Source organism: Canis aureus, chromosome 1, assembly GCF_053574225.1.
Source record: "Canis aureus isolate CA01 chromosome 1, VMU_Caureus_v.1.0, whole genome shotgun sequence".
NCBI lineage: Eukaryota > Metazoa > Chordata > Mammalia > Carnivora > Canidae > Canis > Canis aureus.
The window spans coordinates 79,794,325-79,820,279 of NC_135611.1; the positions used below are offsets into that span (position 1 = coordinate 79,794,325).

The 25,955-nt window shown below is 42.4% G+C and overlaps 1 protein-coding gene across 14 annotated transcripts in view; it reads right to left on the bottom strand.

The window, feature by feature from the left end:
- Positions 1-8,713: 8,713 nt before the first annotated feature.
- The window catches only part of LOC144318745 (transducin-like enhancer protein 4), a 142,065-nt gene continuing 124,823 nt past the window's right edge, over positions 8,714-25,955 (bottom strand). For all 14 annotated transcript variants that reach the window (XM_077906085.1, XM_077906023.1, XM_077906014.1 and 11 more), the window contains 7 exons: positions 25,731-25,807; positions 16,962-17,211; positions 15,632-15,879; positions 13,443-13,590; positions 12,841-12,991; positions 12,408-12,484; positions 8,714-10,397 (listed from right to left, as the gene is read on the bottom strand). In XM_077906085.1, coding sequence (XP_077762211.1) covers positions 10,290-10,397; positions 12,408-12,484; positions 12,841-12,991; positions 13,443-13,590; positions 15,632-15,879; positions 16,962-17,211; positions 25,731-25,807 — 1,059 coding nt within the window. In that variant the 3' untranslated portion in view covers positions 8,714-10,289. The remainder of the gene's footprint in view (positions 10,398-12,407; positions 12,485-12,840; positions 12,992-13,442; positions 13,591-15,631; positions 15,880-16,961; positions 17,212-25,730; positions 25,808-25,955) is intronic.

Below are 25,955 nucleotides of genomic sequence, written 5' to 3' on the forward strand. Positions count from 1 at the left end.
CTTAAAACACAGAGGAGCTATGTAAGAAACATTTGTTGAATACATGAATGAATGAATATTTAAGTGTTCTCAAATTTGTTCCTAATCATCTACCAACTTATAGTAAAATCTAATCATCTTCCCAAGTCCCCATGATGGCAAATACATATGCAATGGGATTTTTATGACTCAGCTTCAGTAAGCTTTATGTTTTAAAGACGTTAATTTGAGCTACAAATGTACTGCTAAAAAACAGAAGCATCTCTTGTAAAAAGATACGTGGCAAAGAGAGTGGCCTCTGAATGAAAGAGGCAAAATTTCCCATCAATATCCCTTTAGTATTGGGAGCCACACACATGTGATGGGGTGTGCATTTGCTTGGACATTAAGGTATGATCCTAGTGGAATAAAGCCCCAGTTTTCTTTTTAAAAAGTTTCCTCCAGGGGGATCCCCAGGTAGCTCAGTGGTTTGGCACCTGCCTTTGGCCCAGGGCATGATCTTGGAGTCCCAGGACTGAGTCCCACGTCGGGCTCCCTGCATGGAGCCTGCTTCTCCCTCTGCCTGTGTCTCTGCCTCTCTGTCTCTCTCTCTCTGTCTCTCATGAATAAATAAATAAAATCTTTTTAAAAAAAAGTTTCCTCCATCTGCATTATATAAAAAGTTGTACAAATATATTTTTTCAGCAGTTACCAAACCACTTGATTGATGCCATATTTTACACAGCAATTTTTTAAAAATATTTTATTTACTTATTCATGAGAGAGAGAGAGAGAGAAAGAGAGAGGCAGAGACACAGGCAGAGGGAGAAGCAGGCTCCACGCAGGGAGCCTGACGATGTGGGGACTCGATCCCAGGACTCCAGGATCATGCCCTGGGCTGAAGGTGGCGCTAAACCGCGGAGCCACCCAGGCTGCCCTCACAGCAATTTCTATATATATAAGTTAGTTAAATAATAGTCCTGACAGCAAATATCCCCTGGAAATGCTGTCTTATCTAACAGCATGAGGGAAGTTGGGTAAATGAGAGCGAGAGCTAACATATATCACTGCACCAGCCCCTGGCATTGTATATAATCATTATCTCCAAAGAGAGAAGTGAGTAGGGCATCCATGTCCAATTCCAGACATAGTGATACCTCCTTGGACTGTTGGACATTTCAGGAAAGATTTTTCAGGGACCGCAGATGAATAGGATTTGAGTTTTGCAACATCCCTAAAAGATGATCCTGAAAACACTTAAAACACTCCTAGCTGCCCCATTCTCCTCTAGGGAACCAATTATGCACTTGCCCAGATAGCTGTGCATCTCGCATGGACTCTCGCGGCCCTTGTTTTCACAGGAAAGTGATTCAGATAGTAACTTAACTGGTCCAGGTTCCGTGATGAGATCTTAATTAAAACTCTACAAAATCATCTCTTTGAATTCCCCAAGAATCCCTTTCTTGATGGTTGAGAGAATTGACCTTTTTAATACAGGTGTGTGATATGAAGCACTAAGAGAACGTAATCAAACTGTCTCCAAACTAGAACAATAGACCATAATGCCTATCTGGACCGAGAACAGCAGCTCCTAAGATTTCCAGCAACCCGTGTCCTTTGCCCCTCAGCTCAATCTATCCTGCAGCACAGCATCCCTGGTATCTCAGTATAATTGTAAAATGACTGTAAACAATTCTGCTTTAATCACCATTGTTGGGCCTTTATGGACTCAGGGATCAAAACACACACTGGTAATCAAAGAAAATCTTCCCACGTGGCCCATCCTTCAAACAAGACTATTGTGTCTACCATAAAGTGCTTTTCAAAAAGAAAAGAAACAAGGCAAAGAAAAAAAAAAAAGAAAGAAGAAAGAAAAGGAAAAACCCACAGTTTTATCAAGAGTAATACACAAGAGTAATATCAAAAGCAAAAAAAAAAGGTAACCACATTTAAAATTTGGAAGGGATTAGGACACTTCTGATCAGAAAATCTGACATATTTCTGATGCCACATGGTTTTTGCTGATGTTTTTGTTACTGCTAAAGTGTATTACTTTTAACCATGCCCTCATCTAAAAATCAGACTTTTAGTCACAAAGAAAATAGCATTGAACCAAGAAGCTACTTCTCAGAGCTAAGGTCAGTGTAGCAAGCCCAGCCTTATTTTTTGTTTGTTTTTTGTTGTTGTTTAAGAAAAAGTATGGGATTTTGCTTGGGCTTCATGAAAGTAATTAATTATCAGTAACTGATCTGAAGAAGGGATTCAGAGAGCACATAAGTGGCACCACCCACGGAACATTCTGGACAATCTTGATCCAGTCACTGATGTGCTGACAGTGGGCAGACATGAAGGACACTGGCTCTGGTGTCATTCAAGTCACTTAACCTCTGCGGACCTGATTTCTCATCCATAAAATGGGAATAACAGGTCCATAAATCTCTTATTTCCAATTCCAAGATGGAATATTTGAAGAATATACTAAATTTCGGTTTTTCTTTTTGTTTTTTTGTGATGTGTTTGGGGACAAAACTGTCCTGAACTGAGCTGTGGATGTTTTTGTTTTGTTTTTTAAATATTTTATTTATTTTTTCATGAGAAACAGAGAGAGGGGCAGAGACATAGACGGAGGGAGAAGCAGGCTCCTCACAGGGAGCCAGAGCAGGACTCAATCTCAGGACCGTGGGATCACGATCTGAGCCAAAGGCAGACGTTCAACCACTGAGCCACCCAGGCATCCCAAGAGCTGTGGATGTTTATACTCATGGAACTCCATGTATTATGGACACCCACATCTGGCCTAGAAATATGAACGTACTTGACTCCGGAGTGCTGCTGGGTGGGATGTTATATATGGTACATATAACATTTGACCTTATCAAAATCCAAAATCATGGGGATCCCTGGGTGGCTCAGTGGTTTAGCGCCTGCCTTTGGCCCAGGGCACGATCCTGGAGTCCCGGAATCCAGTCCCACATTGGGCTCCCGGCATGGAGCCTGCTTCTCTCTCCTCCTGTGTCTCTGCCTCTCTCCCTGTCTATCATAAATAAATAAATAAATAAATAAATAAATAAATAAATAAATAAATAAATAAATAAATATCTTTTTAAAAAAAATCCAAAATCAATCTCTATTCTAAAATATATGCAAACCCAAGGATTTCAAATAAGTGTTAAGAATCTATCCCTTTACTTCATAGGGTTGTTATGCAGAGGAAAATGAGGTTATGGGACGCCAGGGTGGCTCAGCTGTTGAGCACCTGCCCCTGGCTCAGGGTGTGATCCACAGTCTCAGGGTTGAGTCCCACATCAGGCTTCCTGCCTGGAGCCTGCTTCTCCCTCTGCCTACATCTCTGCCACTCTCTGTGTATCTTTCATGAATAAATAAAATCTTAAAAAAAAAAAAAAAAAGAAAATGAGGTTATGTGAGGCCCTTGGCTGGCTGGTAGAGCATATAGCTTTTGATCTCAAGATTGTGAGTTTGAGTCACATGTTGGGTGTAGAGATTACTTAAATATAAAATATATTTAAAAAATAAATGTTTTAAAAAATGAGATTATGTGAGTAAACCATTTTGCATCATGGCTGGCATGTGGTAAGAGATACATCTCATTTCTTCTAGTTTTCAGTAATGAAAATACTAAAGAAAGCATTAGCTGTTATGCACAGCACAGCAAAATAATTGTTCTTTTGACTTCCTGCCATCAGGAAAGTTTATAGCATCTTTTGAAGGGAATTAAAGGCAACAGGGAGATTCAATATTTTTGGACATTTTTCTATCAGAAAGTTTCCTAAGTTTTGGCTCTTAAAGGAATAAACTTCAGTAATTTGGAAAATTAAACAACACGGACTTTTTTGTTTTCTGAAAACGCCGGCCGGCTGAGGTAAACCACGATACAATAAAATCATTCACGGCAAATGGGTGTTTTTTAAATCTTTAAAAAGATAAGCCTCGGTAGAGTGAGGTCAGTGAGGTGGAGGAAAAAGAAGTCTCTCGCTTGTATCCTACCGTCAATGACAATGGTGTCTATCCACGGACTGAAGTGCCTTTATGAGGGTTTGGGGGGCCAGGTAGGAGCCTGGGAAACCCCGGAGCAGCCCAAGGCTGAAGAGAGCCTTTCTGAGAAGGCAGGCTCCCACCCAGGGGACTGCCTGGCCCACGGGGGTCCTCGCAGCAGAATCAGAAGCAGCCCTGAACCCCCAGGAACTCAGCTATAGCCTATCTGGCTTTGGTTCTATCACAGAACCACACCACGTGCTACCTCTCCTCGCTGTGGCAATCCTTATCCATAAGCATGTGTCAAATCACCAAGTTGTAGATCTTCAACGTACACAATGTCATATGTCAATTATACCTCAATAAAGCAGGAGGGGGTAAGATAAACCTATATAAGCTCAAACACCAACTTGCCTTATCTTATTGGCCCCTGGAGCTCTGTGGTCAGGTTACAAGCTCACACATGAGTTCTACAAACCTAATAGTAGCCAGTATGGAGGACTCCATGAGGCTGCTCTCTGAAACTCCTATGAAAACAACCCTGCAGCAAGCAAGCACATATTCAAGCAGACACAGAACGCCAGGAGGTGGAAATGCTGTCCGCCGACAGTCTGAAGGAGTTGTGCCCAAATTCATTTGGTACTCTTGGCTCCCAGGTGCCCACACAGGGGGATGTCAGCACAGCCACATGGGCCCAGACCACCCACCTCAGCCAAGCTCCTCCATGCAAAAGCACATTGGCCCCTGAGGGATTAGCACCACATCCTTCAACCTTTAGTCAGCTTGAGTCACCGCTACAATTCTCAGTAGGGGCGCTTTATGCTTTATTTTTAAGGCCATAGCTCAAACAAGTGTCTGTGAACCAGAGCTTTTGTCCTCAGAGTAACCTACACAACCTGCTCATGCCCAGAAGGCTGTTATCGCTCCACAAGAACGTTGAGGCCTAAAGATGGATGTATGGTGCAGTTGACCGATCATCCGTGTAGAAACACTAATTTTGACTCCACTATAAGACTCAAAATCACATTTCATTAAAAGTGATCATCTCCTCACAGAAAAACAAAAGGAGCTATCAATACCTGAAGGAGATTTAAGAACGAAGTTTAAACAATTGTTTCTTCAGCCACTCCAGATGCTTGTTTCTGTTCCCCTGGGAAAGACTAACAGGCTTCAGGGGAATGTGTTTTGTTCTCAGCAGCACCATGCTTTTCCAAGTTAGATGCATGATGCTGAAAGCGGACTTCATGGATGTTGAGGCAACTCTTGAGGCAAAGAGGCATCCGACTCAAGTTCTTCAAGTAACAGTAAGTTGTCCTCAGGACAACTCTGCTTGATGTATGGCGGTCCAGGGGTCTCACTCCATCCCTACAATGGTTCCTGCCAGTGCCTCTTTCCTGTCCCTGTGCTGCTGGCCCTAGGAGGAGGAAGGGCAAAGCTCGGCCTGATGGTTTCGAGCCCTCATGACCCCAAGGCCAGCAGCATTCTCTAAGATCCCACCACAACTCTTTCTCCTACTTTCCAGCCTCCTGGGAGAACAAAACGTCTAGCCTAACTCATACTTCCTGCCACATGACACAAGGTACAGCCTACCTAAATACTACCTCTGGTAGTATTTTTTTTTGGAAGCAGCTGTGGAGGTAGCCAGTAGGTTGGGAAATGGCCTACTAGGCCTACCTATGAGGTCTCTGTGGAGAAATGCTGGACCACTAAACACTACTTGGGCATTAAACACCCAGAGTCTAAAAACGTACTGCCTAAATTCTCATAATCCAAATAGCTCGCAAATTCCTTCTGGTATGTGTTAACTTTGTGGGGCTCAAGTCAATTAAAGCATGACCTTTAGGTGATTTTAAGTTTTCTTCCAAAATAACACAAAGCTTGTTAGTTATGAATGTTCTCATCCAGTCAAGATGTCACTTTAATGGGGGAGGCAGTAAGATGCCCAGGATCACCAAGGTCATGGGGGCCATGCTTGGGGAAGCCTACTTAGCCACAAGCGGGCTCTCACCTTCTATGTACATTCCACAGTAGGTGCACATATTATAGGGACTCAAAAGATGATTCATGATTAAAGTCTCAAGAGGTTCTGTGATGCTGAAATCCTGAGCTAGCTAGCTTTTCAGAAACTGAGGGGCAGAGAGCAGCAAGGTGGATGTAACACCCCCAGATCTGCCACACTGGGCAGATGGCACAGAATCCCAACCCCCAAATCTGGAGCTTCGAGTTTCAGGTCAGCTTGTCCTCCTTGGGAGATCGATTGAGGACTTGGGTAAGGAATTTTCTTCTCTGATCTCATGTGTGCTTTTGTGCAAATTCAGTATTCTGGCACCTAGCCTGTCTGGACTGCTGTGAGACCAAACAGGACAATTCGTTGTAAAAACACTTTTACTCTTGATTTTCTTCTGGACTCAAGGCAACCCTGCAGGCACTCTCCTTCCCTGCAGGCCAAGCACCTAAGATCCCAGCACAGAATTTCCTTCCCTGGGAAGAGGTGAACCAGAGACCAGTTCCCCTGCTAATTCCTATCTGGGACCCAAAAGATTCTGTCACTTGCTGCCAAAAACCCAAACAAAACTAAAATAAGATGTTGACAGCAGTTTATGAATGAGAATTCCCACCATTATGATGATATCGTTGTTAAAAAAGTTAATGCTACATGAGAGCATGGTGCTCGTGTTACCAAAATAAGCCATTTCCACGATCAGTTCTGAATCAGAGTTGGAATTGAAAGGCAAATAAATACAATTAGCTCAGAAGAAGAGGATGGTTGTGAGCCGCTGCTGCTGCTGCTTCTACTGTCGAGGCGTGGCAGGACCCAAAGCTCACAGTTGAACGCCAGGCTCCAGGTTGCCCAGGAACTGGATAGCTACAGAAATGAGCCTCCAAGAATATCAAGGCATATCTCGGTATCTTTATAACTTTGTAACTTTTTAATGCTGGGCAAGGAATTCCAGTACAAATTTCCTTACAACTGCCAAAAATACCAAATGACAAATCCTTGAAGTCAGACATTTTGTTTCCGGGTTCTAGAGCTCTGCTGAGAGATCATCCAGATTGAGGATTCAGACTTCCCAGGGGACAGTTGAGGGGATCACTGCTGGTTTAGCCACTCGTGGGCACGATGTCTCTGCCCAGAACGCTGCCTTCTAACTGGGGGGCATCAATTTGCCCTGCTTTCAGCTGTAAGGTCCTAGAATTTTGTGGCTATGTGAGATGGTTTTATACTGAGTTTCTCAGTATCTCATGGCTACGAAATTCCTACCCCGTGTAAGTGTTACAGGGCTACAGTCAGTTTCAGCATACACCATCCAGGACAAGGCTAGACCTTTGGCAGCTGGTTGGACATGAAACCACCTTGCGAAGTAGTGGCCCAAGCGAGGTGTGTATCTGTAAAAACTTGAAAGATTTTGAGAGTCCGTTGCTCTTTATTTTATCTGCCAATCTTAGGAAAGTCTTGACAGCTTCTTCAGTCTGAGTTTCTATTCCTTGTAGTTCCATGTGAGTCTGTCTTCCAGTCCCACACAACTATTCTTTCACTGGAGCCACGTTGTCTCTGGTGCCAGGTGATTCCTAGCTTTGTTGTTCTTCAGATTCTAAGAGACCATAGTTGGAGCAAAAGACTATGGTAAACCAAGTTATAATTCCAACATCAAGATTTTTGTGTAGATCTAGGTCTGAGATTATATCAAAGACATACAAATTTAATCTGATAAAACCTCAGCAATGAGCAGAAACTGATACCCATTAATTTAAAAAATCTAGGTCTATACACGCATTCATCTCAACTTTTAAACCCAGTGTAATGGCCAATGTTGGATCTCCCTTAAGAGACTTGACCACCAGGCACCAAAGGGGAATTCTACTTCCTGAAGGTAGGCACATTCTCCTTCTGGAGGTGAACACACGGGGCATGAGTGTCATATTCTTCGTACCAAAACAATTTTTTTTCTCTAAACCTCTATACTTTTAAAGACATTTCAGTAAGGATGCACAGAGTTAAGCATCCTTTAACATGGCACCTGATGTAGTAGCATTCACAGTACTCACATCTGAAGTGCTGCTTCCACCCCACTGACGCACAGGGATGAAACTTGGCCCGTAAATACTATTTCTTACAGCTGATCGCTGAGCACACTCCAGACCACTGTGGGACCCCCAACCCAACCCCACCCTTCTTTCTATCCAGTGGATCCTTAAAAATGACAGCTTTTCAAGTCTCAGGAACTTTAGTAAGCACCTCCTTATGCTCAATCTGCACACACCCTAGCAGCAGCAGCAGCCCGATAGGCTTCATGCTTTCAACGGCTCCACAGTATTACACTGGACATGTTTCCTAAACCCAAATGGCTAGAAATGGTTATGTGTGGGTTAATTCTAAAGCAGCACTGGTCCCATGGAACCTTCTGTGATGACGGAAGTGTTCTATAAATTTAAGTAGTCCAATACGGTAGCCATTAGCCACATGCAGCTACTGAGTTAGTGTGACCAATAAACTTCTTCGTGACAACTTTTTGATAAGACAGCACTTGTAAAAACCGAAGAGGCACTCAATAAATATTTGGTAGTAACCTATCCTCAAACCTCCATCTGCTCTCCCTTCTAGTTCTTGTCAAGTGAAAATAAAAACACAATGAAAGAGGCACTAATAATGAAGCCCATGTCATGACTTTAACACCAGTCTCCCTTGAATGAAACTAGTAGTTTTTAGTATATGGGAGCAGCACAGCCAAAGACAAAAAATAAACGAAAGCCAGCCAAAGAATTAGAAATAAGCTTACTAGAAGTTATTTATGTTTAATGCTTAAAAGTCTGAATGCACAAACAATCTACCATTATAGAAGTACGGTGGTCAATACGATGCATTAGAACTATGTACAATGCACAGTTTAGTATCAAAATCTTTCTACACTGTAGAGTTTTACGAAACTGTTAATGACATCAAACACTAAGCACTTAAGACACCATTTTTTTCTGCTACCACATTAGGAACGTCAATGGACAGTCCATTTCAACTTGCAGCATCCATCCGTTTCTAGTATGAAATTAAGTAATTTTCTACTTATACAATAAAGTTTATCTACACAGTTCTCTTGATTTTGATCCATAGCAGCAAAGGCACTGTACATCAGCAGATCCACAGACTTAAAAGATTTTTAAAGCATTCAAACAAAAATAATAATAATAAAAAAAAAAGGAGTCACATATCATAGTTGAACAGCAACAACAACAACATAAAAGATAACACAATGTTTCTGGCACAATGGCACAGCCTGTGTCCATTTTGGGGACATCCAACTAAGACAGGGAAAGAACCGGAGGTAAAGAAAGCAAGTTCTCATCTCAGGTGAGAGTCCATTCTTTCTGGTTTCAGAGGGAGGTCCTTGCAAATCTCCTCTGCTGTCCTTGTTTTGTAAAAGATTTGACTTGCACAGCAGGAGGAATCCTCCCCTGAATCTGTGCAGTTCCCAAAGAACATGCCAAAAAATAGCCCGTAATTTCTCGTAATGACAAAACTGCCCAAAGGTATACATCTCCCTTTGCAAAGAAACATGGCAAAAATATCCAGAAGGGATTAAGTTCTCTCTTTAGGCCAAATTTAATTTGTTCATCTGTCTATAATACAATAAAAAAAGGAATTAAAAACTTATTACAAAGACACTTGTCGACAAGTCAAAAAAGAAAAAAGAAAAAAGTCCAATTACTTTTATCAAATAGAATCTAAAGCTATAGATATATTGGTTAAAGTTGTCCAAATAGACTCAAATGAATATGACATGGCCTGTCCTGTTCTAATTGTTCAAATCTTCAAACATTTAAAATAAGTAGAAAACAAAAAAATCTAACAACACAGCAACATATTGCTTCCATATGTAATTATACATTTCACATCTCTATACAGTCCTTAGTCTACATTTAATGACATTTTTCATCAATTATTTTAAACCTTCCTTTCCCCTCCTTTGCCAAAAAAAGGGGGGGAGGGGTATCAAATACAACGCATCTTCATTATCAATGCAGGAGCAGACAGCTTTATTCAGTCAAAGTTAGAAAGCCTTCTTTAAACAAAATAAATATATTACAGATATAATACATAATTAAAGAATTCGTCACTGTTAAGTATGGTTATTCCATGTTCTTCCAAGTAGAGAGCTGAAGATTTGGTATCACAGGTTCTTACCGAGTATTCACAATTCAACAGCAAGGAGGAAGTGGGGGTACTGAACTCTACAACTGCGATGAGCATTTGAAATCCTTGGTTTTAGATGCGGGGGGGGTAAGAGAATGAGAGAACAAAGTGCTACAAGGAGAAGGGGTCCAGTTCACATGAAGATTTGTCCTTAATAAATAACTTCATAAACCGTGGCCTTCTTATCCCCAGAGCCAGTGACAATGTATTTGTCATCCACAGAGATGTCACAGCTAAGCACCGATGAGGATTCTTTGGACTAGGGAAGAAACAAACACAAATGTTAACTATGGCAAGAAAAACCCATGAGGCGGGCTGGAAGACACAGAGTGGAAACAAGCATTAATGAGTCCCGCTGTCCAAACAGGAGCAGCAAACTGGGCAAGATGGTCCAGGCACTTCCTGAAAATGGTGGGGCCACGGAAACTTCTAGGGACACCACACCACGCTGGGCCCTGGGCTCCTGCACTGGGGGCATCAGGAAGCAGGCAAGCCAGTTGCAAGCCAGTTGTATGAGCACCTGTGCTTTGAAGAAGCAAGGCCCAGTTTAGAATCCGATTCTTCAGACAGGTAAGAGCAGAGTGTCCTTAGCATGAAAAACCTTCAGCATTGGTCAGACAGCTTGGATGGAGGCAGAGCTGTGGAACACCAGACGAGTCACTTAACCTGCTGGAGCCTCCTGTGTTTCAAAGAGGCAAAGGCATCTTAGTTGCCTATCCCCTCAGAGAGCTGCCTCAGAGCTCAAGTGCAAAATGGCATCGAAAACACTCCATTTTTTGAAACTAGGAATGTAAAGAGATTTCTAGAAAGCCTAATTTCCTCCTGTGTGAAAAAAGAATGCAAATTTCCAAATGGGGAGGAATTCAAGGGTTAGAAAGAGAAATGTACCATACTTAATAGTTCTAGATTCCATATTCAACTATATTAACTCCAAGGGGTTCAATATCAACTTTGAACTAAACTGTGCCAAACAAACTCACCCCCACAGGCTGTTAACCAGAATTCTGAATGTTGAAAAAATAATAAATGACAACATGCAGATGCTAACCCACTACCAGTGTTTCTCAACCTGTTTTGACTGTAACCTGTAGTTAATCCATTCTACTTCACAACCCAGTATAAATGTGATATAACATGTATATTTACTATAAAAGATTCACTCTAAGATTTTTTTTTTTTAAAGTCCTGGTTGGGACCATCTTGTGACCCATAATACAAAAAAACCCTCACAAAAAAACAAAAAATATTGTATTCAATTATAAACTTCATGACAGCAAGAATCAGCTATTTTTGTCCTATTATCTTGCACAGTATTTTCACTCAATATTAAATTTTTTTTAAATAAATTTTTATTTATTTATGATAGTCACACAGAGAGAGACAGGCAGAGACATAGGCAGAGGGAGAAGCAGGCTCCATGCACCAGGAGCCCGATGTGGGATTCGATCCTGGGTCTCCAGGATCGTGCCCTGGGCCAAAGGCAGGCGCCAAACCGCTGCGCCACCCAGGGATCCCTATTTTCACTCAATATATGTATTTTTGGATTCAAGGGCATTGATCTACTCCAGAACGGCATACTACTACTCTGTCAAGAAAACTGCAAATCTGTGGTTATTCCTTAAAAAATAAACCACACACCTAAAAAAAATAACTATCTTAAGTACAGGTTAAAAAAGAGGAGTCTTCTTTAACCTGCCTATGAAATTCTCACATTCCAGCCTGAGAGCACAGAGACTATGTGTGTGTGTTTATTGTATCTACATTTGGTCCTCCTACAATTTTACACACGACACAAAGTACCACTGAGTCAATAAGAATAAACAGTTCTGAAATTAATCAAGAGTTACTAAACTTTTCCACAACACTCTTTGGAAAAAACAATGAAATAACAATACTAAGAGTAATGAAGCAAAATGCTCAGATTTTTAAAATAAAAGCATTTTAAAGACATAAGACACATCACAGAAGACATAAAGTCTCTACCCTAACATATATATGGGACTGAGGCATGGAGAGCTGGCTCTTAGCTCTGGGCTCAAAGAGAAATGGAGCCCACCCCAGGCTCCATGGCTCCATGGCTCCACTGCTCGTGGCTGTGACACTAGCCTCCCTAAGGCAAGGTATTCTCTGTGTAACAGGTAGGACACCAGCCCCTACCTCCTAGGACACTCAGGAGCCTTACTCATTTGACAGAATGAACAGAGAATTTGGGCAAACCATCACCTCGCAGGGCACGCTATAAGTGGTAGCTAAATAAGTGAAGTGTTACCTGGAATATACTGGCCCCATAAGGTGTTCTCCAGGCATTCAGAAGGTTGTCCTTTCCAGTGCTTACGAACCATTTGCCTACAGAAAGAGAGTTTTGAAAAAGGTTTTGTTTGTGTTACTTTGTCAGACACCTAAGATTTGCTTTACAGAGCACGAACTATTCACGGAAAACTCTTCTAGTTTGCAACAAAAGTTTCTTTTCACTGGAAAAATAAAGCTCCATCTCCTAGATTTAGTGAGTCATTTATACTTAACACTACGGTAAGTGGATTGGTACGTGGCATTAGAGGTGTAGGCATGGACATATGAGAACGAAACGTAATTCTGAAGAGGAACATATTACTAGACCAAAGGAGTGGAGTGAAAATGCATCAGCAGGAAGACTGAAGAAGCGATTCTAGCAGACAGGAAATGGACAGGAGGAGACTACTTACCACAATGGGCAAACTTGAGCGACAGTACACAGCTCTCATGGAGATGCAGCTGATATTTATCTGGCTTGGTGACATGTAGCACTTCCACGTTACTGTTCTCCATTCCCACTGCGAGCCACTCTCCCGTTGGGCAGTAGCCCAGAGAAAAGATCTAGGATGAAAACAGATGATAGTATGGTGCCTACAGAAGACATGCTTGCTTCCCTTAACTGGGAGGTACAATTTCTTCTGGGATACTACTCAAATTATGAAGGAAGTCAAAAGGATTTGAATTGTACAGGAAGAAATTACAGCCAAGTAAGTGATCCCAAAGTAATGCAATATATCTCCACAATATAATTTAATCACTTACGTAAAATTCAAATATATACAGAGTAATGGTCTTTGGAATAAAACCCTAAACCCTAAAGGCTTGTAATAAAGGAGATTTTTTTAATCCTTTAAAAAGTATTACTGTAGTTTGACAGAAAAAAAATTCAATTTTCAGTTATCTAACCTAGAGTCAAAAGTGACTTGATCACACGGCAAATGAACTATCCCTTAAGTATACCATATATTCCACAAAACTGTGTCTTCTAAAACTTCCAGGCACAAGACCGTACCTGTGAGGTGAAGTCATGCTGCTGCAGCTGGCGCCCCTCACGCAGGTCCCAGGACCTGACCGTATTGTCCAGGCCGCCCGTCCAGAGCTTGGTGCCATCGTTAGAAATATCAATACAGCTGGCCCCATCTGTGTGGCCCTGGAATTGCCTAGAGATGTCAAATGGAGAGAAAGCCTTTGAAAAACTAGTTTTCCTATGAACTCAATTCAGAGTTCATCGGTGTGCCAATGTGGAAAAAAGTGTGGAACTTCCTTAAAAACTTAAAAAGTTGAATCATCACACAATCCAGTAATTCCACTACTGGTTTTCACCCAAAGAAAATGAAAACACTAACTTGAAAAGACGTATGCACCTTTATGTTCACTGTAGCATTATTTATAATAGCCAAGTGTCCGTCGATAAATGGATAAAGAAGATATGGTGTATGTGTGTGTGTGTATACATATATGCACGTGCACGCATACACACACACACACAGTGGAATATTACTCAGCCATTGAAAAGAATGAGTCCTTGTCATTCGTAACAACATAGATGGAGCTAGAGAGCATAACGCTAACGGAAATAAGTCAAAGAAAGATAAATACAATTTCACTCATCTGTAGAATTTAAGAAACAAATGAATAAACAAAGAAAAAAGACAAAAAACAGACTCCTACAGAGAACAAACTGATCACCAGAGGGGAAGCAGGTGGGAGATGGGTGAAACAGATGAAGGGGATTAAGAGCACACTTATGATAAGCACTGAGTAATGCATAGAATTGTTGAATCATTTTGCACACTTGAAACTAATATAACACTGAATGTTAATTATACCTCAATAAAAAAAATTTAGAACTCCTCAGGGATCAATTTCATCAAACATCTTATTCATAAATTTTACTTGGGTTTACTATGTTTTCTAATGATTCAAATAACAAAACACACACATAATTCAGGTTTAACTGAGATGCCGAATTTCCTGCATTTTTTATTTTTGAACACTGAGGAAACACTTTTTGAACTACTCTTATACCAAAAAACGCCTGCTTTTAGCAATGGGAAAAAAAAAATCTCCAATTGAAATAATAAAACTCACATAGCTACATGTATATGACATAATCAAAAACACATTTAAGATCTATTTTATCATTGTCATATGAAAGAAAGGGTTTAAGAGGATGTAAGGCATACTCTCCCTTCTACTAAAGCTATGGGGATGGACACGGGAACAGCAGAGCAAATTTTGCCAGTGCGCAACAATGCAACTGTAGCAGGCTGTGCAAGACCAAAAGGCCTGCTCTCAAGTAAGGCCTATGTATGTCTCAGCTGCCCCAGGAGCTGGTAGACAAAAGACATGGGCAGGGTGGTAGAGAAGAGATTAGAAGTAGTTCTTTATAAGGAGCCTTATCCAAGATGAAAAACAAAGTGATGTTTTTGGAATCATACATTGAGCTCAGTCCTGCAAAATATCTGACAGGTGGACAGCAGAGGCCTCTTCTCCTTATGTGTTCCCCTTGACTTGTGGCTAGGCTTGATTACAACCTTTTCACATCCTCCAGCAGGTCATACCTCTTGCTTCCTACTCTCTTGGGTGCTGACATCTGGAGACTCATTTCAGGGCATTACCTATCAACACCAATTCCATACAATTTCACTTCTAAACAGACAACTTAGTGCATCCACCCATCCTTAAAGGTGGGATTACAGATAATATAGCCCATTTGAAAGTGAGCAGCACAATTCCAGGGCCCATGGCAGGTGTTTAGTGATGAACGTGTGGGATACATGTGGCATGGAGGATGTTGCCCTGCACCATGAATCTTCTGAGTGTCTATCAACAATGATGGTTGGTTAGCAAGCACAGATGGCAAATTACAGATGTCTAATGAGCTCATGAGGTCATGGGAACATTATGTACATTAATTATGTAAAAATGACCTCATTTTTAAAAAACTTAAATTGGTGATGCTTAGGACAATATCCAAAAAAAGCAAAGAAAGAAAACAACTCCTCATTTGGTAAGTTCAAAAGTGCAGAAAAGATTTTACACTAGTAACTTGTTTCTAGCATCTTTAAAAGGAGCCTGTCCCCTAACCCTTTTTAGTAGGATAATTATTTTTCATCGTCTTAGACACACAGGGCTCTTTGGCCCAGAATGGTAAAATCTATTCCTCTCATGCCCTGATAAGGGATCTTGCTGACCCACCTCACCAGCGTCTGGTTATGCAGGTCCCAGACTGCGATGTTACCGTCACTGCAACACGAAAAGCAGACCTTGGAGTCAGGGCTGATGGCCAGGGCGTAGCAGGCAGGGGCTGAGGACGTCAGCTCTGCCTTGATGCGTGGGGTGGGAGCTGCCAGATCCCAGATGGACAGAGTACTGGCTTCCCCTCCCACTATGAGGGTGCGACCATCAGGGAGCAATCGGCAGGAACGGATGTAGTTATCCCTGTTCTGCAGAGACAAAAACCATCAAGAGATCACTCATGAGGAAAGGAAAACAGCATTAACATGAGAGCAGAAATCCATAAAAAGTATTGTGTTCCCTCCTGGTTTTAATGAGCCATTTTTACTTATGACAATGATAAAGTGGATTAATGCTAGAAAATTACATGAAATTAGGGAAGTACTTAAACTTGATCTACAAATTTAGTGCTGAGATATTTAATCTTAATTAGCATGAAAATGCAAAGATCTAGACCCAACTCCCACCACCACCAAATCACCCTGCTGCCTGAGTCATTTGCACACACAGAAATACACACACTAAGGCAGGAGCACATGCAGTCCTGGAGTAGCCATGCCTGGGAACCTGGATGGTGAAAGGTACTACTGCTGCCACCACGGTGCCAGAGGTTAGAGATCTGAAGTCTCTTTCTTTCTGCACAGAGGGCAGCAGCGGTTGGTCAAGTGGCATCAACTGGAGACAAAACTTGATCATGGACTGTTAGGGGTAGAGGGGGGAAAAACTGTCCTCCCAGCTTGCGCAGTTCTGGGAATGTTGTGTACATCAATTATGTTAAGCTGACCTAACATGGTGCTGCTGCAAAAATCCCACTGCTGGTCTAAGAAAGAATATCCAATGGAAGTTCCGTAAGCAGTGCAAGGACAACTGCCCAAGAGACAGCCAAGGGGGTATCCTAGTGTCTGCCCATGAAGCGTGACAGTACTCTGGTCTCATGATGTCACAGACTGAGTGTCAGGAGCACTCTCACGGAAAGCCTCCTGGGCTTTTGCTTTTCTTAAACTCCTTTATCGGACAGGCAAGTGAGCCTGTGCCCACATGCTGGGCAGGGTTTACAAAAGCTGCACGAGACACGCGGCACATGCCATCAAGAACTGGATAATGCTGCCTTGAGGAACTGAAAGATAGGCCTCCTCAGCGCTCGCTGTCTCCACATGAAAGGCCGCAAACCACCAAAGACAACTACCCAGTTGGGATCAACTCCATTTGCTGATTGTCCATCTAAGTCCCTCACTATCCCATCCTATTTTCTGGATGAAGGTGTAAACCCTGTTCATCCATGTTGACTCACCAGACAGTCAAGCTGAGAGACGGGGCTCTTGTTGCCGGGGTGGCTGATGTCCCAGACCTTGACGCAGCCCTTCCCGCCTGTGTACACGTGCCTCGTGGGGTTGCTGATGGTCACGGCGCACACCACCTCCCCGTGGTTCAGGGTGTTGATCTGGCGTGCGTGGCGGGGGATGCCGGGTCCGATGAGGGCGTCGGGGGGGAAGGGGACAGGCTGCATCTGACCGTCTGCGGTCACATGAAAGGAGTATGCTCTAAGGTAGTGGGGGAAGACAAAAAAATAGGTAAAGGGAAATGTAAAAAACGTCAGTTAACTGACCAGTCTAAGGACATAAAAAAAATAAAACATTTTTAGTGCTACACATGATTTGCAAATAAGTCAAATTTACCTGGTACAGTAGAAATAACATAATTTTCAGAGTCTCAGAGCCTCTCTGTACCTCAGTTCTCATCTTTAAAAGGGAGAGAAGGCTACCCATACTTCACAGAGAATTAAGTAAGATAGCCAACATTAGGTACCTACTCCTTCAGGGCACTCTGCAGACTTGCAATGCTTTCTACTTTGGGTGATTCAGAATCCTGTGATGAGATTTTTGCCTATATATGAATTCACTCCAATCAAGTGATTTACTAATGGAGATCAAGAAGCCAAATTTAGCAGCTTTAAGAAGCTAAGAGTCTCTAGGTCTACAAGGTGAAATGACAGTTGTGCCCCTCCCTCAAAACACATTAAAAAACAAAGTCCTATCAGACTTGACAGTCACTAATTCAAGTCATTCCCAATAAAATTAGGACCTGAAAAGGCATACAGTGTGACTACCCCAAAGGCCCACCTATGAGTATTTAGCAGCTCCATCTCAAACTCATCTCCAGGAAAAACTCTATAGCTATGAAAACATTTGGTTCTAAAATGCAACTTAAGTTAGAACATTTCTTTCAACAGGTCTCTATTCTTAGGACACTGAAGTTAGGCTATGTGATGGGAGGGGGGGGCTGGGCCAGTCTTCTATCACAGGCAATAGCCCATTTTGCTGTGGCATGAAGCTTTGGAATGTACTCTGTTTATAGGAAAAAGTTTATACAAAGGGAAAGCATCTGTGAGTACACAACGGATTGGAGCTTGGACCTATCAGGGGAGTTTTAGAACCAATATAGTTTACGGTTCCTTAATGCAAAAATCTACAGGCTAGCCACGTTCATCAAAATTAAGCTCATTACTGAGGGGCCCTCATCATTCCCTCAGTGTCCCCAGAAAAGATGATGTAAGCATGCAGCAGTGGAAGATGTGCTGCCAGATAGTGGAAGGCTTTTTCTTTCTCTGCAAACAATGGAGAAAGGCACAGAACTGGGCTGTAGAAGAGAAGTAGTATGCCAGATTGCTGAGGGGGAAAGGAGGACGGGAAGCTAGGAAAACAAGACAGAAGACATTTTGGTTCAAACAACAGGACTGGAAACACACTGGATATGTGACCTGGGACAGAGGCACGGAGGAGGGCTTTAAGGCTTGGAACCCAGGTGCCTCAGGTAGACCATGATACATTACTGAAGTGAAAGGAAAGCATGACCGAAGGTACACATGCAAGAAAGTAAATGGTTTGGTTTTCTTCAATTTGAGGGCAGTTGGGAACCCAAACGACTCAACAGGAAGTTGAGTGCTGTGATTCAGGAAGAGAGGTTAGGTTAGAAAGGTAGTGTGCGCCTATCAACTAAGAAGTGACAGTTGAAGCTAAGGGAGCAGAAACGACGATCCTGTAGCAGATCATGCAGTGAGTACACTAGATGCAGGGGCCTGCTTCCATCTAAGGAACCTCCGGTGAGAGCAGTCAGAGACACAGACCATTGAGAGAGACAATCAAGTGGAGAGATGGTGGAAGATAGTCTACCACCTGACAGCTTATTAACAGATTCAACCATTCAACACTTCTGGGATACTGCCTGTGTGCCAAGCACCATGCTAGCAGGACCAAGGTTACAATGGGAAGAAAAATCTCCTATCTCCTGAGGTTACAGCCTGTGGGAGTGGGGAGTGGGCAGCAGGTGAGTAGTGGGGCAGACTCATTAGTGAGATATTCACATAAATAAAAAGGTCAGATGGTCAATGCGATGGACAATGCACATGTCTGGTAGTGTGGGATTTGAGTGAGGACAATGGGGCTTCGATATAGAGAGGGAGATGGTGTGAGGGGGAGGGGTATAGCAAATATGGAGGCCAGAGCAAGACAAAATGTTTATTACCTATTTTTTCAGAAACTATTTACTAACTGCCTATTATGAGTCAGGTATTATCAGGTCCTGGACATTCAGGCGTGAACAAAGTAGACAAAGTCTCTATTCTCCTGAGCCAATATATAGAAGGGAAAGAAGATACCACATAAAAGTAGCTAAATAAGTATCCTCAGTTCCCCATCAGATTATCATGCGCGCGCAGGCACACACACACACACACACACACACACACACACGGTGTACAAGCCTGGGGGGGCATATGAGTGAAGACGGGAAGGAGGGATGCAGGCCCTTGCACACATTGAGGGGGGAATGTGGAATGTGCCAGGAGATGGAATGATGCAAAGTCCCTGAAGCAGAAGCAAATGAGAAGACTAGTGTGCACTCTGTGAATGGGGCAGGCTGAGGACAGAGGGAGGGCAGCAGTAAAAGGGACCTGGCAAGCTGTGAGGAGGAGCATGGATACTACCCTGGGTGGAATGGAAGTCACTGGAGACTTCTGGACAGAGAGTGATAGGATTCAGTTAAGTTTTAAAGTATCATTCTGACTGCTGGGTGAAGAATGGATTACAGGTGGCAGAATGGGAAAAGGAACACTAGACGGGAGGTCTGTGCAGTAACCTAGGGGAGAAGCCAGTGGCTGGGGATTGGGAGACAGTGAGACAGCTGGGAACAGATTTGCAGTTCAAAAGATCACTACTCTGGTTGGCTGGAGGCAGAGAAGGCTGTGCTGAATGGACATGTGAATTCTGGAAGTGACACAGTGAGGGGCATTCATGAGATCTTTTTTGTGAGCCTGTTAAGTAGGTAAGTGAAGTCAAAAAGGACAGCTACAGTCGACATGGTCCAAACCCCAAGACAAGGTTACTGGGGGCCAACCTTATGAACACTGTAGTTGCATGGAATGATGGCAGGCTCTGAGGGGAGGAAGACCCTAAGCTAGTGTCAAATATTTAATAAACTGGGGAAATCCCTCAACAAGGCAGAAGAGTAGGTAGACTCCAATGGTACAAGCCTCAAAGGGTCAGAGTTTTCACAAAAATATGAGAGTGTGGTTCTAGAAAAGACTGGGTGGGGTGTGTGTGTGTGTGTGTGTGTGTGTGTGTGTGACATAGCCTTTATCACCCCATCACTGCTCCTAAGGATTTCAGGATATGAAACAAATGAAGGGGCACCCCCTCATAGAGCCGCATGTGGAAGGGTCCCCCTTGGGAGAGTGCTAGGTGTCAATGAGGCAAAGCGGGGAAGGCAGTAATGCTTGCAGAGGAAGGCTGAGATTCTGAGGGATGATGATAGAGGAAAAGGCTAATTGATTTAGCAATTAAAGAGGTCATGAAGACTAAACTTTAAAGAGAAAAAAAAGGTTATTCCAAGTGTAGATGGTGTTATATATTCTTAATGGTAAATTACTTGAAGAAAAACCATCCCTTCTCTCTAGTATCACTAAATGGTTTCTAAGGAGCTTTGAGAATTTAAATAGTTAAGAAACCAGACACACGATTTCTCTCAAGGTTTTTGATAGGACATTCTTCAACTCAACCACAACCACTCTGTGAGCACCTACTATGTTCCTAGCACTCCTTTAACAAGAATGTCAAGAGCATTAAGGATATACGTGGCCCTGTTTGCTCTTATTACATGTCAGATACTCAAGACTGGAAAAAATAAAACTCCAGTACATTCTTATCAGATTTCAAGAAACTCTTTGATGAGTAGCTGGCAAAGTGTACTGGAATGTGTAATGAGAGCCAACCATTCTAGAAATCAGAGAAACCCAGGCTTGAACAATTATTCTTTTTCTATCCAATTAAATCCATTGATAAGGACCTCTTAGCCACATGCTTACACACAGACATCATGCTAAGAATACAAAATCGGGTAAGACATTGGCCTAGCAGCTTCCAATCTAGGAAGTGTGAGGAGTAAAGCACAGAAGTGCCCACAGTACCAGGTGAAAAACATGAAGTATGAAGTTCTGCGGTGGTTCATAAAGAAGAGACAATGCTCATGTTTCAATAGGGACATGGTACTAGAGATGGGTTTTGCAGAATGGAGGGATCTTGCCAAAGAGGGAGGAGGATGGAAAAACAATTCCGGGGGGTGCAAATAGCAGAGAGCAAGGGCTCTAAAAGGATGGGGTGCAATGATGGAAATTCCTGGACTGGTTTTGATCCAAGGATTCATTTATTTAAGAACGATCCCACGGTTAAGTGGTTGGAGAAGCTGGCCTGAGCACAGGCTGATCAGATCTATCAGGAATATATACATTCATACTCTACACACATACACACATACACACACACACACACACACACACACACTGCTATCTATGTGCTAGAAAAGGGAGGGCCTGCAAGGCCAGCCTGAGAGCTCCACACACAGAATTCACAACAGGGTTTTTTGGAGGGAGAACAGGTAGGACATTATTGGGGCAACTGACAGAATACATGTTATCGCAAGGAATACAATGGGTAGGAGGAGTAAGAGACAATTATTTCAATAATCTAGATGCATGGTAATGGGGGACCTGAACTAGGCTAGGTCAAGGAAGACACACTAGAAATAATAGTGGATATAAAATTCTATAGGACTTAACGAAGGAGCTGTGAGGAAGGAGCCAATAATAAGAGAGTTTCTGAGCTTAGGAAACAAGAACCAGAATACCAATACTCCTGGTGGGCAATTTGCGAGGAAGACCTAGTCGGGGGACATTGTGATACGATAAATTTGAAGTGCAAGTAATACACACTCAAGTTGTCTGAGATGTCCAGCAAATAACTAGAAACGAAGGGCTGAAGGGGGAGGGTTCAGGGAACCAGAGAATACAGTGACCTGTGCTCTTCCAAAACACACGCACAAGCACCTATGTGCACAGCAGGAGAAAGCACTGAGTAGCTAAGAACAGCCCCCTAAGGAAGCTGGCAAAAAGAACAGAAGCAGCTTGGACTTCCCGAAAGGACAATACTTCAAACATCAAGGCATCTGCAAATCGCTCTTTTTAAAACATGTGCATTGAAGGTGCTATTTTATTTGAAGCCATCATGCTTCGATGAAAACTCAGCATATTTAGAGAAGGTCCTTGGCCGTCCCACCCTCATCACGTTTTCCATCTCTAAAAGGCCGAGTTCTGTAACGTGGCACTCATCTTTCCCATACTTTGCAACACCTCCAAAGTTTTCAATGTCTCACAAGATGGGACTAGACCTTGAATTCACAATAAAAGATCTGGCCAGGGTACTTTATAAAGTATGACAGAAAATCAGGTTCTAAGTCACATATGAACCCACTAGTAGGTCAGCCAGCCAATAAATAATTGTTAAGGGCTTACTGTGTGTGTCTAACATCGTTCCTATTTTGAAAAATCCTGCTTTATAAAAACAGAACAGGTAAAAATTTCTGAATTGTGAGCAGCCTAAAATCAATAAACCTGAGATCTTCCTTCTGTCATGGCTGCATCCACATGCCATGTCTCATAATATAATTAGTACTATGGTTTAACTGAATAGTTTTGCACTATTTATAGATGTCTCATTTAAGTAGCAGGTGAGGATAAAAAGTCCATTTTGGGCTTATGTTGAAATTAAACTATATTGTCATTCTAATTACAAATTGAGTGGAACTCTTGCTAATTCACCAGAATAGACAAGAGGACCCAATGTGATTCATTCTGTAAAAATAATTACAACAGAGATGCACAACTGCTTTAAGTCTTTCTGGAGAAAGGTGGTACTTTGTGTGCGTGGTAGGGAAAGACTTTAGGTGATTTATTATATTTTACATTCTAGCACCAAAAAAAGAGTTTCTGTAGAAAAATACATACATGACAAAGTTTCACAATTCTGTATCTTAAGATTTCAAGAGCCACCTGTTATAATCATTTCTTCTGAGAAATCTAAAATAAAAATACAGTATCGCAAATGCATAAATGAATGTGAATTTACAGGTCTTGACACTTGTACAAAGACACACTAATGACAGGAACATGGAGTCTAATTTACTCAATCTAATTTTCTTGGGTCATTTCTACCCACTACAATATGTTCAATTATATAAGCAGCTGAAGAACTGATAATGTCCTGAGCCAACGCTAAACCAGAAATGATGCTCTGGTTGACTGAAAAGCCCCATGTATCAAACACGGTACCAAACATGTAACACATTACCTCGTCACCAGCTTGTCAGGGCGTGCCATCCCTGGTTTATAGATGAGCCAACTAAAGTTTACAAAGTTAAGAAACTGTTCAGTAGTTGTCAACTGGGAGAGTAAAAGTTCAAATTTAGATGTCACACTCTAGAACTCACTCTGTTGACCACACCATGCTCTCTTTGTGGGATTCCTAATGTCACTGGCCAACTGCATGAGATGTGGGTTCTATCAATCCCAGGAACAAAAATTTGCAACCATCTTCAAACCATCAATCTTCTCAAAAGGATCTCAATGATTCTATAATGCTAAGTATCAAGACTAGGAGAAGGAAGGGAATCTGGCTCGAGGCTCAGAAGAGCCTCCTGAATCAGACCAGCTCTAATTCAACAGTGGCTCAGACAGCCCAAACCTAAACCAAGACTGCCATTCTTCTTCATGGGCACCAAACACCTGTTCACTCCTTGTGGCCCCTGGGCAGTAGCTGAGATGAGAAGCACCAGCTCTTCTGTTCTAGTGGTTATACTACAGCTCTGGTACAACAGCTAGTTAACCAAGTGTTAACTATGCAGTACCTGAACACGGGATAATACCTTTTCCTTAAAAACAAAACAAGACAAAACAAAAAAGCCCTCTCCATCATCACAGGTTCTTATGGAACTCCTAGGTATTTGAGTTATTTGATCAATCCTATGACCTTGTTATTTAGTCACTGTTTGAAATAGACCAAACTTTCACCTTCAAATACATCAGAGTTCTTGGTCAACAAGACTAATAAGTCAGTCAACAACTATTTGCAGAACACACACAAGTACACAGAATTTTACGCTGAGGGGGATTTATACCTTCAATTCTCAGGGAACTCAAAGTCTGATTTGCCTTGCCTCCCTTATTATCAGTCAAATATTTACGAAGCAACTTGGCTATGGAGCCAGCATTGTGTTTGATACAACAGGGAAGCTTAGCATAGATCTGCACAGAAGTAAGCTACACAAGTTGTTACACATGGGAAACAACGCGGTGACAGCTAAGTGCCTGAGTGTATAGTAGTGAATAAACAAGCAATGGGAGATCAGAGAAGAGAGGGACTGGCTGGCTCACTTACGCACTCTCTCTCTCCCCACCTCTCTCACTCATTTAAAACATATATATTGTGAGCACCAATTATGAACCAGGTACCGTTCTAGGCACTGGAGCTACTTCTGCAACTGAAGAGCAAAGAGGTCTCTTCTGCTCTCATGGAGGTTACATTCAAGCAGGGAGAGGCAGATAATGGAACAGGTACAGACAAGTACAAAAACATGCCGAAGGAAGAGAAGAACAATGATGGAGAGGGGTAGGGAGAGAAGGATGCTATTTTAGATAGGGCTGTCAGGGCAGAATGCTCTAGTAAGTGACATTGTAGTAGACACTTGAAGTGAGAAATAAGCCATAGAAGTACTACCACAGGAAGGTCCAGTAAAGAGCAAATGCCCCGAGGCAGGCCAGCCACCAAGGAGGTCTCTGGGAGAGGGGAATTAACTGCTAGGGAGGGTAAAGTGTTGGTAGCAGAGGGTGGGGAGAAAGCACCAGCCTGGGGAAGCAGCAGGTGTCTGGCATGTGTAGTGACAGGACACCAGTAGAAAGAGCCATGAGAATATATACGCGTGACGAATAAGGCAGGGAGGGTCTGCAGGGATATTTCCCAAAGACAGGAGAGAGGAAGCAAGCCAGGATTTTAAGGGAAGAGCCGGTGTTATTTTACAGTCAAGTCTCTGCATCTGGGAAGATGAAGCCAGAGACAAGCGTGCATAGGTAATAAAAAGGTGCGCTGGACTGAAATGAAGGATGTGCAATGAGATACGGTGAGAGATTAGAATGTACAAGAAGAGACTGGAAAAACTGATGTGTGTGTTCTGCCTTCATAACTCAAGGGGGCTGTGAATACAGCCTCTCCAAATATCCAGCTCACAGGATGATAAGCCAAATGAGCAAGCCACCTTTTCCGCAAACACAATTGAACATAAGACCACACTTCTTTCTCTTCACAGCCTTTGAAGTTTGGCACGTCTTTTCCCAACATGCTCAAATTTTGAGCATCCAGGTTTGCACATAAAACGTTTCTTTCAAGGCAACAAAAGAATTCAGTAACAGACGTAGAGAAGACCTGACTGCTGGAGATGCCTCAGTAATTTGCATTTCCATATTAGAAGCTCAAGATTTTAAATTGAAAATACAAAACCCCACCTCATTACCTCTTTCCTTGTGCAAAGAGAAAATGGAAATTCTTTGCAAAGGAAAAAAGACAAAAACAAAATATGAGCCTGGGCAGCTTCCCCCCACTGCCTAGCAGCGCACAGCTGAAAGGGCCAGCAAGGGCTCAGGGCCTGGCACATGGTGAGCACGAGGTTCAGAGGTACTCACGGTTTTCCTCCCGGAATGCCTGTCAGGTTTGGAGGTATTGCTGGCACACGCATGTGATGGTGTGGATCAAATCCAACCTAAAATTTTCCCAAGCAAAATAACAGAAACAAACACCGTTACACTAACTTACCTCAGCCTACTCAATACCTCTCTAAATACTGGGAGAACACAGACTTTAAATTTAGAAATATACATACGAAAGTATCAACCGATGAAAAAATAGGA